At 51.7% G+C, this 11,624-nt stretch overlaps 8 protein-coding genes across 13 annotated transcripts; 3 read left to right on the plus strand and 5 right to left on the minus strand.

Annotated features, from left to right (window-relative positions):
- Positions 1-1,257: 1,257 nt before the first annotated feature.
- On the minus strand, positions 1,258-2,331 carry KVP18_000571 (uncharacterized protein; the record flags this gene model as incomplete). The annotated part of the gene is made up of 3 exons (XM_067949784.1): positions 1,258-1,416; positions 1,455-2,252; positions 2,290-2,331. 3 exons carry the CDS (start codon positions 2,329-2,331, stop codon positions 1,258-1,260), a joined length of 999 nt encoding a protein of 332 aa, XP_067806518.1.
- Positions 2,332-2,510: 179 nt separating this feature from the next.
- Positions 2,511-3,104, minus strand: KVP18_000569 (uncharacterized protein; the record flags this gene model as incomplete). Its single annotated transcript, XM_067949781.1, has 1 exon — positions 2,511-3,104. The coding sequence occupies one exon, from the start codon at positions 3,102-3,104 to the stop codon at positions 2,511-2,513; it is 594 nt and encodes a 197-aa protein (XP_067806515.1).
- A 64-nt stretch (positions 3,105-3,168) lies between these two features.
- Positions 3,169-4,907, plus strand: KVP18_000564 (uncharacterized protein; the record flags this gene model as incomplete). 3 transcript variants are annotated; one of them, XM_067949773.1, is made up of 7 exons in its annotated part: positions 3,169-3,243; positions 3,285-3,368; positions 3,395-3,512; positions 3,570-3,741; positions 3,825-4,184; positions 4,213-4,405; positions 4,434-4,907. In XM_067949773.1, 7 exons carry the CDS (start codon positions 3,169-3,171, stop codon positions 4,905-4,907), a joined length of 1,476 nt encoding a protein of 491 aa, XP_067806507.1. The 3 variants fall into 3 exon arrangements, with proteins under 3 accessions (XP_067806507.1, XP_067806508.1, XP_067806506.1); XM_067949774.1 differs by lacking the exons at positions 3,169-3,243; positions 3,285-3,368; positions 3,825-4,184; positions 4,213-4,405; positions 4,434-4,907 and having other exon boundaries at positions 3,407-3,512; positions 3,570-3,745; XM_067949772.1 differs by lacking the exons at positions 3,169-3,243; positions 3,285-3,368; positions 3,395-3,512; positions 3,570-3,741 and having other exon boundaries at positions 4,058-4,570.
- Positions 4,908-4,940: 33 nt separating this feature from the next.
- KVP18_000570 (uncharacterized protein) lies at positions 4,941-7,006 on the minus strand (the record flags this gene model as incomplete). 2 transcript variants are annotated; one of them, XM_067949783.1, is made up of 7 exons in its annotated part: positions 4,941-5,348; positions 5,377-5,502; positions 5,592-5,858; positions 5,897-6,010; positions 6,093-6,603; positions 6,722-6,839; positions 6,958-7,006. In XM_067949783.1, 7 exons carry the CDS (start codon positions 7,004-7,006, stop codon positions 4,941-4,943), a joined length of 1,593 nt encoding a protein of 530 aa, XP_067806517.1. The 2 variants fall into 2 exon arrangements, with proteins under 2 accessions (XP_067806517.1, XP_067806516.1); XM_067949782.1 differs by lacking the exons at positions 4,941-5,348; positions 6,722-6,839; positions 6,958-7,006 and having other exon boundaries at positions 5,365-5,502; positions 5,897-6,019; positions 6,093-6,404.
- A 120-nt stretch (positions 7,007-7,126) lies between these two features.
- Positions 7,127-8,665, minus strand: KVP18_000567 (uncharacterized protein; the record flags this gene model as incomplete). 2 transcript variants are annotated; one of them, XM_067949778.1, is made up of 1 exon in its annotated part: positions 7,127-8,665. In XM_067949778.1, the coding sequence occupies one exon, from the start codon at positions 8,663-8,665 to the stop codon at positions 7,127-7,129; it is 1,539 nt and encodes a 512-aa protein (XP_067806512.1). The 2 variants fall into 2 exon arrangements, with proteins under 2 accessions (XP_067806512.1, XP_067806513.1); XM_067949779.1 differs by having other exon boundaries at positions 7,127-8,548.
- Positions 8,666-8,837: 172 nt separating this feature from the next.
- On the plus strand, positions 8,838-9,362 carry KVP18_000568 (uncharacterized protein; the record flags this gene model as incomplete). Its single annotated transcript, XM_067949780.1, has 1 exon — positions 8,838-9,362. One exon carries the CDS (start codon positions 8,838-8,840, stop codon positions 9,360-9,362), a length of 525 nt encoding a protein of 174 aa, XP_067806514.1.
- A 66-nt stretch (positions 9,363-9,428) lies between these two features.
- Positions 9,429-10,361, minus strand: KVP18_000565 (uncharacterized protein; the record flags this gene model as incomplete). Its single annotated transcript, XM_067949775.1, has 1 exon — positions 9,429-10,361. One exon carries the CDS (start codon positions 10,359-10,361, stop codon positions 9,429-9,431), a length of 933 nt encoding a protein of 310 aa, XP_067806509.1.
- A 171-nt stretch (positions 10,362-10,532) lies between these two features.
- Positions 10,533-11,506, plus strand: KVP18_000566 (uncharacterized protein; the record flags this gene model as incomplete). Of its 2 annotated transcripts, XM_067949777.1 has the most annotated exons (4): positions 10,533-10,625; positions 10,654-10,799; positions 10,826-11,093; positions 11,120-11,506. In XM_067949777.1, 4 exons carry the CDS (start codon positions 10,533-10,535, stop codon positions 11,504-11,506), a joined length of 894 nt encoding a protein of 297 aa, XP_067806511.1. The 2 variants fall into 2 exon arrangements, with proteins under 2 accessions (XP_067806511.1, XP_067806510.1); XM_067949776.1 differs by lacking the exons at positions 10,533-10,625; positions 10,654-10,799 and having other exon boundaries at positions 11,054-11,506.
- Between the last annotated feature and the right edge of the window lie 118 nt (positions 11,507-11,624).

Consider the following 11,624-nt stretch of genomic DNA (forward strand, 5'->3'; position numbering starts at 1 on the left):
CTCACACGCAAGACCTCCTGCTTTCGCAAGCGTTTCCCCCCCAAATCCTTGACATGGGGATTCAAACTTGCTCCTTCTCAGTTCACATGTTCATCATGACTCAGGCAGGTGGTGCATGTACGGTTTCATCTCAGATACCCCCCTTGAATGAGAGTGTCGTGGTCCATCCTGTCAAAGGCACTGCCTCTCACACGCAAGACCTCCTGCTAGCATGCGAACTTGCTCAGTTCACATGTTCATGACTCAGACATGTGGTGCATCTCATATACCCTTACCCTCCCCTCCCTTGACTTGGTAACTCAATTGTCACAGAACCCGAATTGGTTGTATTAAGTAGCAAATGCCGTTTTGTCCTCTGAATTCCTTAGACTTTTCTGTTCTATTGTCTTTGCTCAAGGGGCAATATCAATACCAAGGACTCTTTGAGGAGGTTTGATGATTGCTAGTTGAAAACTAAGCCATTTCACGTTCAGAGCTGCGAGCTCTGGCAATTTTTGAGGCCCTAGGGGCCAACGAAACTACCACCATCTGCAATTATGTTTACATTTCGTTCAATTGAGATGCTTTGAGCTGCGGTCTCCATTGAGGTTAGACGACGTCTAAGGGTCAACACGTCGCTGCATGTTACCTTTTTTTTGTGAAGGGTCAATTAATCGGTTCGGTTGGTCTTTCGCCCCTTTTCCCACGTAAGACGAGCGATTTGCACGTCAGCACAGTTCCGGGCTTCCACCAAAATTTTGTACTGGGCTTCGCCCTTCACAGGAAACGGTCACCGATTTTCGGGTCGTTAGAATATATTATCTTAAAAAAGAGAGTCAGTCTTGCTCAGACACGAATGCTACTCAATTCATCTAGACGGGTGGTAAAATCGGGAAACATGTTCACATGAATCGGCAGGATATCCCTTAACAGAGTAGTAGAGTTGAAAAAACTTCAATACTATCATCTCCCTTCAAGAATCTTACATCGGAATACACGTCGTAGTGCAAAGAATGGTAAAAAAAACGTATCATAGGCTTCTAACGCTCGTTTCGAACTTTCGAACGACAAGCCGCAAATTCTGCAGGGTCTCGTGAACATGCAACTCGACAGCTACGTGGGGTTTCGGAAAAACTTCGCTGCATGTTAAGCACTGTTAGCTGGCACGAACCCACGATCCGAAAGGTGACACGTACGTCGCTGCATGTTAATCACTAAGTATGTTAGCTAAGTATGTTAGTTGGCACGATCCGAAAGACGAAAGTGAACGTTACACGGTCACGTTTGAAGTTCTTGGAACCCTTCCACACTCCGAAGGCGTGAGGATATCAATACCCGACGATTGGCTGACTCCTCCTTCAGTCGTGACATCAGCATGTCTCGGACCTCCAAGGTGAACTTGCAGTCTGTGTCTGGCAGGCCTACAATATCTTCGAACTGGAAACATCGTCATGAAATATAACAAGGCAACTCACGTCGTCAATGACCAAGCAGTATACTAAGGAGCTCTCGCGAAACGAGTTTTCCAGAAATCGCGAGCAGGAGCCAACTTCGCCGACGAAGACATCTGTGAGACCAATGATCCTAAAGTCCACATCAGGGTGGTGCTGAAACGTTATAAACGAAAAACAATGACCAATAATAAAAGAAAAAACATTATAAAAACGCAGAGGCAATGCCAGTTCTAAATTGACAATCCATTTCTTTATAAGACTCGACCGCACCTTTCGAACTCGCTCCAGCGTAGTCGATTTGTTTTTTCCTCGGAGAACCACCTTCGTAGTTGGAGGATCAGAGGAGAAAAACTCTTTGAAATACGAGGTGATTTCCGTAGGGAGAGGCGGAACGGCATCAGTCATCAGGTCATAGAAGCTGTGCGTCCCTTGGGGCTTTGTCGGTGTGACATGCACACAGTGATCGCTCTGCAGAAGGGGGTGACACGAGATGGAGACAATGAAGGAAAACAGACGGAAGGATGACTTCTTTCGGAGCACAGTCCTGATCAGTCCGTCCATCGACGGAGGTTGGGAGTCGGTTGACCGTTTAGCGGACGGCGAGTACACAACCCATCCTCCTGGAGTCTCATCTATCTGAGAAGCGATCTGGGTGACCACCAAAACCAGAGGGGCTGGAGGGTCACACCGGCACCAGGTCCAGACCTTGTCTCTTGCCAAAGGATCCGAGTCCAACACCAACTCAACGTTTTCTGAGAAGCACGACTTGATTTGCCTGTACACCCAACCAAAATCCTCCACAGGGCACACTAATGACAACTGCGGCAAATTAATAGTTCCAGGTGCGTCACCTTACCCATTTACAGTCGTCCGGCACGGCTTCAAGTATGCTAAGCATGGGTCTATCCGGCTCCTGCTGGGAAGGCGGCGATGTCACCAGGTGCAGACTGCAGCCTTTCAAATCTCTGAAATGCGTAAGACATTAATAATCGAGTCGAGCTTCGCTATGCCTCAAGCGGTCTACGTTTCATGTCAGAAGCGGTCTAAGCACAGCATGGAGTCGAGCTTCGCTATGTCTCACCTTTGGATTTGGACGAAACCGGACGAGCTCTCCAAACTCTGCCAATCAGCACTCCCATCCACAAATTGCTCAGGAAATATTTCCCAATGGAAGGAATTCATTCCAGAGGGGAAGACAGCAATTTCGTTGTCGAAGACCACCGGAGGCGTCTCGAACCCCAGTCTGGACAAAAAATCCTCACAGAACTTATCCCGCACAGTCAGGATGTCCACATCAGACCGATCAATTCGCAGACAGCAACGGTCTGCTGAGGGTACGTCGTCAAGAGAGAAGAACTCAAGCTCCTGTTCCTGTGTTGGAACAGAGGAAGTGCCTTCTGCGCGCCAAACTGCACGGAATTGCAGTGGTTTTAGGATTGGGAGGCTCGTCACAGAGAAAGAGGGTGCGACAACCACTCGTTGGCACGCAGGGGAGCCCCTAAATGATCGCAAGTCAACAATCATGGTCGACGGCAATCTGACATGTGTAACGCAGTTTCTATAAAGAAGAAGAACTTTAATATCTTTGACAATAATACCGCACTCATCAGTGGTCCTGCAGTCAAGTCTCAGAGGTTTAGAAAAGTCTTCAGTTTCAACCAGCACTTTCATGGTAGACGTAGATCCACTCCAGTCGAGATCGATGCTTGACGAGCAGCAATAATTGCTGAATTCAATGTTTGGGTGGAGACGCCAGGTGAATCAGGCTGTCTTGGGTCCCAGTACGCCTACGTTCGTCCAACTACAGGAGGTAAGCTTATCTTGCGTGTCGGCGATGCTTACACTGCGCAGATGGCAGAGATGGCCAGAGTGAACAATGTCGGTCCGCACCTGATTTATCACCTCAGTTCGGATTCGGCCTCTGTGAAGCATAAGGTGAGCTCGGGGCTCACGCGGCACAGACTCTCAGGGTCATGCGGCATTGCCTAGAAGCAGGAGTGCCTACTTTTAAAACTTGTGTGGAAAGAGAGGCCGTACCTCCTCTCAGAGAACTGGCTGGGTACCGCAGTGCTTCCGCTGGTGAGATTACTTATCTATGTGTGTATCTTTAATATTTATAAAATTCATGTTCTCCAGGGGACGAAGTGTCTCGCATGGTTCGGGAGGAGGCCACTGCCTGTCTGAAGGTGCTGTATGCAGAGGAGGCTTTGGGAGATCGGCAGGAAACTCGGCGATTTGCCGAGCCATCGCGGGCCAACTTCTCCTACGAGTATGCTCGAGATGCCGTTGCCCCAGGCGCGAATCAAACGTGAGGACCCAGTCATAATTTTTGCAAGTAATCTTTGGTGTGGAGTAATATTTAGTTTAACCGCTTCTACTTATTCTTTCCAGTCGGCACATGCAGGGGTTTGGCAACTACCAGCCTTCAGCGACACCCTCCCCGGCCGGTATCAGTCTCCAGTGTGCGAGCTCTGCTGTGGCGTCACTGGCGCAGCACGTAGTTCCCATCGTAAATCAAGCAGCCTCCGTGGCTGTACAAGGGGCCAAGAGTCTTATACAGACCCGCATGCCCTCGACACAGGCGGTCCCGTCAGGGGTCAGTCTGCCATCGTACCCCTTACCGTATGCTTCGGGCACCTTTGAAGCGCCTCAGTATTGCGGAGGATACTCTGAACCGCGACCCACCCATTCTTACAAAAACCCCTCGCCTCGCGTACCGTCGCAGGTCTGGCCACCCCTGGGGTCGTATTGGTGAGCAGCTGTCTGGTTCGGTACGCAGTCCTCCCCAAGTGCCATCGATCGCTGTATCTACTGATGATGGCCAACCACTTGAGAAGGCCATCGTAGACGGTGTGATGCGACCAGGCGGCGTACGGTTGTCCATTTCCAACCAGGCAGTACGCGAATTCTTGGATCAGGTTCGATCCGTGGACCAAAAGACAGTGGCGAAGTTGTTGTTCGAGAACTTAAAGGTGGGATCAAGGATTGTCTGGTATGTAGACGTGCAGCCACCTGCCTTCCTCGCTGCGAGCTGTATCACTGATACGAGCGGGTCTCCGCTCAGATCTTACGGTATTCCGAGACGCCCTCACCAGAGGCGTCAACGAACACAGACGCGACTTGGATGTCACAAGTGATCGATATCCTGGTAGCCGCCCAATCGTGCAAGACATCTTGTCTTTCTGTCGACAAGAGACTAAACCCGTTGGAAATCTGCTGGACTTCGACGTCGAACCGTTTGAAGCCAACATTTCTGCTGCTGCACCAGAGACCGTCAAAAGCACCGCAGACCTCCTCGACCTACCACTCAGCACTACTCAGGTCACTACTACCACTTCTGGCAACAGCAGCACGGATCTTTTAGGAGCGGACGACTTCGTTGATCTGCTGGGCCTACCCACAGGACCGAAGAATCTAAATCCAGCACTGAACACCAGCCCTGCGGACGTAGCGTTGATCGACTTCAATTTTTGATGAATAATGATGAACCACTTGACGAATCACAACTCAGAATGGACAGTCTGCTTCCGAACGCCTTCCGCTGAACTCGAGAGTCCGTCGTTGTAGAGGATCAACTCGACGAAGTCCTCGGCGCTGATGTTGAGGGGACTGGGAGTGTTGTAAATTGTACTCGTTCGTATTAATCAAAAATAGGAATTCGTATTCGATAAACTGATTACGAAAGTTTAATGTATTTGTTAAATACCTAATCCGAAACCGCTTGCGCTTAGGTCTCCACGCCACGAAATCGCCGGGGCCCACGTTAGGCAAAGGTACGTTCTCAGCCCAGTAAAACCGAGCGGGCTCATGCGCGAACTTATCCGCAATAGCGGTCATTTCGTGACTCCGATGCTCGTCAGGCTTGGAGACGAGCACGAAGCAATACTTGGACTCCGAGGGACCACAGTTCGTTTTCTGAGTGGAGAAGCCTTCAAGAGCCCACCAGTTCTCTGTCGGTGAGCTGCTTGAATCGAGGTCGATAGCGTCCAGCACCTTGCTTCTTGTAGGCAACTATGCGGTGGAGCTCCAGAATCAGGTTGTTCCAGTTATGAGCGCTCAAATTTTCGGACTGGAGAAAGTTAAAAAAAATAAAGTATGCTACTGAGTAATTAATTATTCATATTAATTAGCAATACAAATCTATGGCGCAGTCCTCACCAGTGACAGATCATCCACGTCGTAATAGTGCCTCAATGTTGGGAACGTCACAGGCAGGCCCATAGCCTTCTCAAGCGCGGCTCTCGCCTTCGGATTGAGATGACTCAAAAGAACGCATCCGATATCCAGCTTCTGTTTGAAGTCCATGGAAAGTTTTTGCAGCTTCCATGAGACTGCGGTGCGGGTGTCGCTAAAGTACACGACCTTGGCGAGTCCGGTGTCCTGGTTGAATTGTGTCAGTTGGGCGAGCGTCGTGATGGAGACTATCTGAAGATCGATGAGAAGCAATAAAACAAGGATCTTACATTACTCGGAAGATTTTTGAAAACCCATTTCTTTATTTCTTGCGGAGAGTCTATCCTGTCCAGGTTCATGGGGATAAAGGAGCCTCCTGGCATCAGCAGCCCCATGGCAGGCAACTGAGTAAGCTGCAACTAATTAGGAAAAACAAAGATATAAGCAAAATAGAATCTGAACCTATACATGCGAATTAATTCCTACATGTTTGAGTCCGTTAACGCGTCTGGTGACGTCTCCATCGGCGTCAATGGCCACGACTGGTAAGACGTCTGCTAGTATACCGGAAGCCGACTTCACAAGCGACTCCTTGTTGCGGCAAGGCGGGCAGGAGTCACGGAAAAGCACAACGAACAGCGGCCAGGAAGCTGACCACACCTCGTTCAGCTGTCTAGTGAACTGCGCAAAAGATTCCACGCGCATCACGTTGTCGGCGTCTCTGTAGAGTGGCTCGAATCGTTGGAAGCGCGAGTCGTCTTCATCGTCGAAGACCACAGTAGGGCCGTGAGGACCCATAACAATCCGAACTCCACCACCCGAGCCGCCGAAACCGCCAAAGCCCCCAAAGCCCCCGCCAGGATGGCCCTGAGGCGGGCCCTTTGGAGCACCGCCCTCTCCGAAGTTGTCATATTCCTGCCGTTTCTCCTCGTCGCTTAGCGTTTCATAGGCATCCGTGATGTCAATAAACTTGTTGTTGGCGTCAGGATCATCAGATCTGAGAGGAAGATATGATTAGAATGTAATGGGATAAATATAGAGAGAATTCTACGATTAACAAATAATGGGAGAAATTTATAGAATTCTACCCTAACCCTCAGAGAATTAGGACTTACATATCTGGGTGATGCTGCTTGACCAGCTTTCTGTAGGCCTTCTTAATCGTAGCCTGGTCAGCCTTCGGGCGTACACCCAGAATTTTATAGAAGTTGCGGTCAGACGTCCCTGAGAGAACTGAAACAAAATATATATGAAAAGAAATGCTGAAGCGATCCCAATGCGGTCACTGCGGAGGCAGAATTTGCGTGCCTCCCTCAGCTACCACTCATGTTCACTGGGCACTGTCTCCCACCTGAACACGCAAGAGAAAGTAGCATGAGCAGACCGCTTAGTGGTCGCATTCTAGAAATGTGGAAAACGCGGAAATACGCCATTGCAAGCTTCCCACTCTCTTAAACCATTTAAAACGACACCACCAATTCCCGCGAACGCAATACTTTAGTCGATCGCTTGCACCAAACTTAGAGAGGATTCACCAGTTGTTGAGCGAACACATTGTCGCCAATCAACACCTTGTCCACGAACAGTGGGTCTTTGTCGATCTCTAGTAGCTGCCGGCCGTTCAAGAAAAGGGCGCGGAGGAGCAGGTCCATCTCCAGATTGATGCTGTCTGGAGATGCTAGCCCGAGAAGAACTCCCTTCTTTCGGGAAACGTAAGCGCATCCCTCGATGTTGGCGATGATAGAGTTCACGCCAGAGCCGATGCTTGTGGTAACGCGCACGTCAATAGCATTGTCCACGTCCAACCGAAGCAGCCATTGGAAAAACGACCTCTCGTCTTCGGCCGAGTCTATGCCCTCGTCGATTTTGTCACAGAAGTACTCTGTCACCTTCTTTATCAGTTTAGGGCTGAGGTGGGGGTCGGGGAACCGCCCTGACAGCGTACGGGTCAGTTTCGCCTCGATCCCAGCCTGTACGGCCCGCCTAGACCGAATCGTGTCTTTGTTGAACGTGACCTCCTCTTTGATGGGAATTATGACCTCGTGCGAAATCAAGAGGGAGACGTCAAGGAGCCCCTTCAGTAGGCCCTTGTGAACGTTTGGGTAGTGCCGAGCAAAGTCACCTGAGCAGGTGAGAAGAGAACGCGTATTGACCGGCGAAATTGCGCCCTGATTCAAGGTCGGGTCACCGAGAGGGTACAATGCCAAGGGTTGCCGGTGCCGTCTCAGATTCCTCTCCTTGATGGTGCTTACGACGGAGGAGACTGACGATCTACGTTCGCCGAATAGACCTTTGCGGCGAGATTCTTTTCGGTAGTCTCTCGATCTGTCGATGACGTGGTAGTAGTAGTCCTTATGTCTGCCGCTTCGCACCTTGCTCGTGTCTCTATCTTCTGGGGGAATCATGGATGTGGCAAACGACGCAATACTGGACAACGACAGCCTACGCCGCCGCCGCCGCTGAGTTCTTGGTGACGTGGAAGACTCCATGCGATGTCCTGCCGTGAACGAGGCCAACGAGGCAACAGTCGGTGCCAGCGGCGAGTACCGGCGAAATGAAGGCACGTCCGACCGTATTGGGCTGGCGCTGCGCCCAACAGAACCCCCTCGCGCTGTGCTCATAAGCCCTGAGCAGGGTCGCCTGATCAACGAGGCCGGGCCAGACGAAGGGAAGCCGAACGCGTACATGCCAGTCTCCACATTAGTTGCCGGAACTGCCGATGAGTGAGCCACGAGAGGCTGAGGTGCGCCGGACCCCTCTACTAGGGATTCGCGTGTCGGAGCTCTCAGCGACGGAGGTGCAATCAACGGGGACGCCACACCTCTAGGTGCGGAAGACCCCACTACCAAAGGCACCGGCTCACTATAGGTGTTCACACTGGGAAGCGGCTGGTCATACCCAGCTAGGTTGAAGTTGACCGTCGAAGGTGCAACGGGAGTCATCGGCGCCGTCGAAGGTGCAACGGGAGTCATCGGCGCCGTCGAAGGTGCAACGGGAGTCGTGGGTCCCCATGCCGGGTGTGTATCCAAATTGAACACGGGCAAGCTTACCTTACGCATAATCAGTCACAATTTGCTACATTTTGGGGTCGCAGTGTCACTGGGTCATCGAAAAGGGGCTTCGGCGGAAAATTCGCATATGGAGACAGGGGGATAACCGACTACGAGTCGGTTTACACCCTGGACAGGGGCTTACCCGACGACGATGACTCCAAGCAATATTGCGTAAATCATGCAGCTGAATCTGGGCGTTACTGCGAACCCCGATGCCACTCGTGGCGTAGATTACACCTCGGAAATGCTCCAGGATACCCTGGACCGCGTGCCCACGCTGCCATTCGACGATATCTTGCGAGCCCTAGCCGCGACAGGCGATTTTGCCACAGTCAACTCTGTCGAAGCTTCTCGGTACAGGTGGATTAAGTGGTTTGATGAGCTCTCAGGCCTCATACAGGACAAGGCTAGGGAAGAGGAAAGGGCTCGAGACGAGCACTTCAAAATGGAGCAGATCCTGCGCACCACAATTAGCCGCCTGCAGCAGCGAACCGAAGAGAAAGGCAGATGCAGTTCGCGGCCTCTGGCGCAGTTCAGGGACAAAGTTGACGGGGTCCACCAGTTTCAAACTCGGTTAGAGAAAGTGAAAACTGAGAAAGGCCGAGCTCAGGACATTATCCTCGACGTTAACGGCCAGCAGGTGCGCTGTACCCCAGAGTTTTTGCTGCAGTGTATTCAAGCTCTCGTAAGTCGTGTCAGCTGACATTATAACTCCTAGCTTCAAGGAGCTCCAAGGCAGCTCATAACTACGAGGATTAAACAAACACGCCTATCTCTCCAATTGGAACGCCACCCATGGCGTGACATGCCTCGTCTCCGCACATAGGTGGCAGGAGAACACGGATAACAAGCCCAAAGATTCAACTGGAAACTGAAACTTTGGAGAGGCCGTCTGCCACAGATGGACCAGGGTCGGCAGCATCTGAAAGGACAATACCAGCCTCTTCTGACAATGGAGGCACAAGGGAGGGGATAACTCTGACAGAGGGACGCGGCCTTCAACAGTCTCGACTTCGTCCATCATCCACAAAGGCACCGAGAATCCGACGCGGATGCAGGCCGAGGGGCTCCTAGACATCTCGTCGCAGAACATCTCGCTCAGCAGAGGGGGAGAGTAAGTCTCTTCGAATCTCGTCCCGCTCTGTTTCCCCTTAATCACGTCGAGGTAGTCTTCGTAGTCATCATCGACGTCGTCAGGCTGAACCTGAGGCAGCTCCTCATCGGAATCATAATAGACCGCTTGTACTTTGATCAAGGCGGGCTCCGCCCATTCAATGTAGTATGAAGGCCATCCCCGAGTTTCCTTCTTTGACTTCGGCGCCGCGACAGTTGGCTCCGCACCTGCCTTCTCACATCCAGCCAAAAAGCCTGTCCAGTCGACGTCCTTCGCTCCGATCAGGTCGCTGAAGTCCACGTTGCCGAAAAGAGATCCCACCTCACCCACGACAGGGTTCGTTTTGAGCTGGGGGGAAACCGGAGTGCTATGCGACAGGACCCATGATTCGACAGTCATCTCCTTCTCTAAACAGACTTTGATGCTGCAGACAGAGTTGTCCAGATGTGCGACCTGCAGTACCTCAACCAAATCATGAGACACATCGCACCTGGTGCACTTTTCTGGTTGGAACTTGCCCCCACAGTACGAGTCGTACGTGGTGGCCTGGCCCACAGGCGTCCGCGAAAGGTAGCCTAGATGTGCCATCGATTTCACGAATAAGCAGGTATGAGGTGGATGCTCGCCGTAGTGTTTTACAGCGTCTTCTCGCCGCTGGCGACGGTGATGAACCGTTTGCTGTTGACGTCTGCCGATGACCTAGACGGGAGGTCACTTTGCCACCCAGCTCCGCCGTCGCCCTATGATTTTACGACGCTCATGCGTCTTCCGCTGTTCCTGACCTGGGTGCAGCAATTCGTGATTCTGTTCACGACGCTATGCGTAGTGGCGCTGGCGCCATGTTTTAAAAGAGTAGCTCTATGCGATGACCTTAACTCAGCGATGCCCAGCCCTCTTCAAAGTGTTTCATATCGAGTCGCCATGGTTGTACACTTTTTTTCAAGACCACCTCTCCTATCTGCCGGTGGCGCTGTTGTTTGCTGGCCAAATAGGATTTGGAAACTACTGCCTTAGGGAGATTCCAATGTGAGCGTTTGGGACGCGGCACATAGCGCTTCATATCACGTGTCACGTTCAACCAGCGTGCTGGTGGCCGTCCTCATGACCTCCGGGTGCGCTGGTTCCTTCCCAGCGCCCCCGGTACTGTGGTCGTGCGTGTGCATCAGTCTGGGGTTTCTGGTCACGTCCGCCGACGTCAACTACTCAAATCTCTGCCTGTGGGGCTACGCTAATGGCTGCGTGGCCAGTGTTTTCGGCTGTCTCTACCTGCAGTCTGTCAAATGGGTCATGCGCAACCGGAAATGCGCCCATTCAACGATTGTGAGACAACGTCGGAGCGCACACAGGTCCTTCACAACACCCTCCACCTCCTGGTTCTCTTGCCGTTAGTGGCCTTGTTGTTACCCAAGGAAGCTCCGGTGTGGAGAGATCTGCCAAGCATCGCACAATACCTACCGCGAACTGCTGACGTCCGTGACCTCGCCTGTCTGATGTGGCTATCGGGCCTCTTTGTCACCGTCTTACCCTTTTGCACCGTGATTGCCATCCAGCAGGTTTCGCCTCTGACTCTGGTAGTAGCAGGGTACGTGAAGTCATGCTTGCAGCTGTGTGCAGGTTGGTTTCTGCTAGGGGAACCGAGGACGCCTTTGGCTATGGTTGGTGTAGTATTCGTCTTCGTCGGAAGTACGTTGTATGCCAGAGCCTCCATGAATTCGAAGGTGAAGGTGGAGTGATATGCTAAAATGTTTGGAGTGGGGCTATGAACTGATTGCACTAGGTTTTAATATTAACTAATCAATGAGGACTATCGGAGCTGTTCTTCTCTCCTCGGCTTTGTCAGCGAACCCTGCC

This window comes from the organism of the source record quoted next (assembly GCF_019968955.1).
Source record: "MAG: Porospora cf. gigantea A chromosome Unknown PgA_NODE_736_length_11624_cov_357.716, whole genome shotgun sequence".
Classification (NCBI taxonomy): domain Eukaryota; phylum Apicomplexa; class Conoidasida; order Eugregarinorida; family Porosporidae; genus Porospora; species Porospora cf. gigantea A.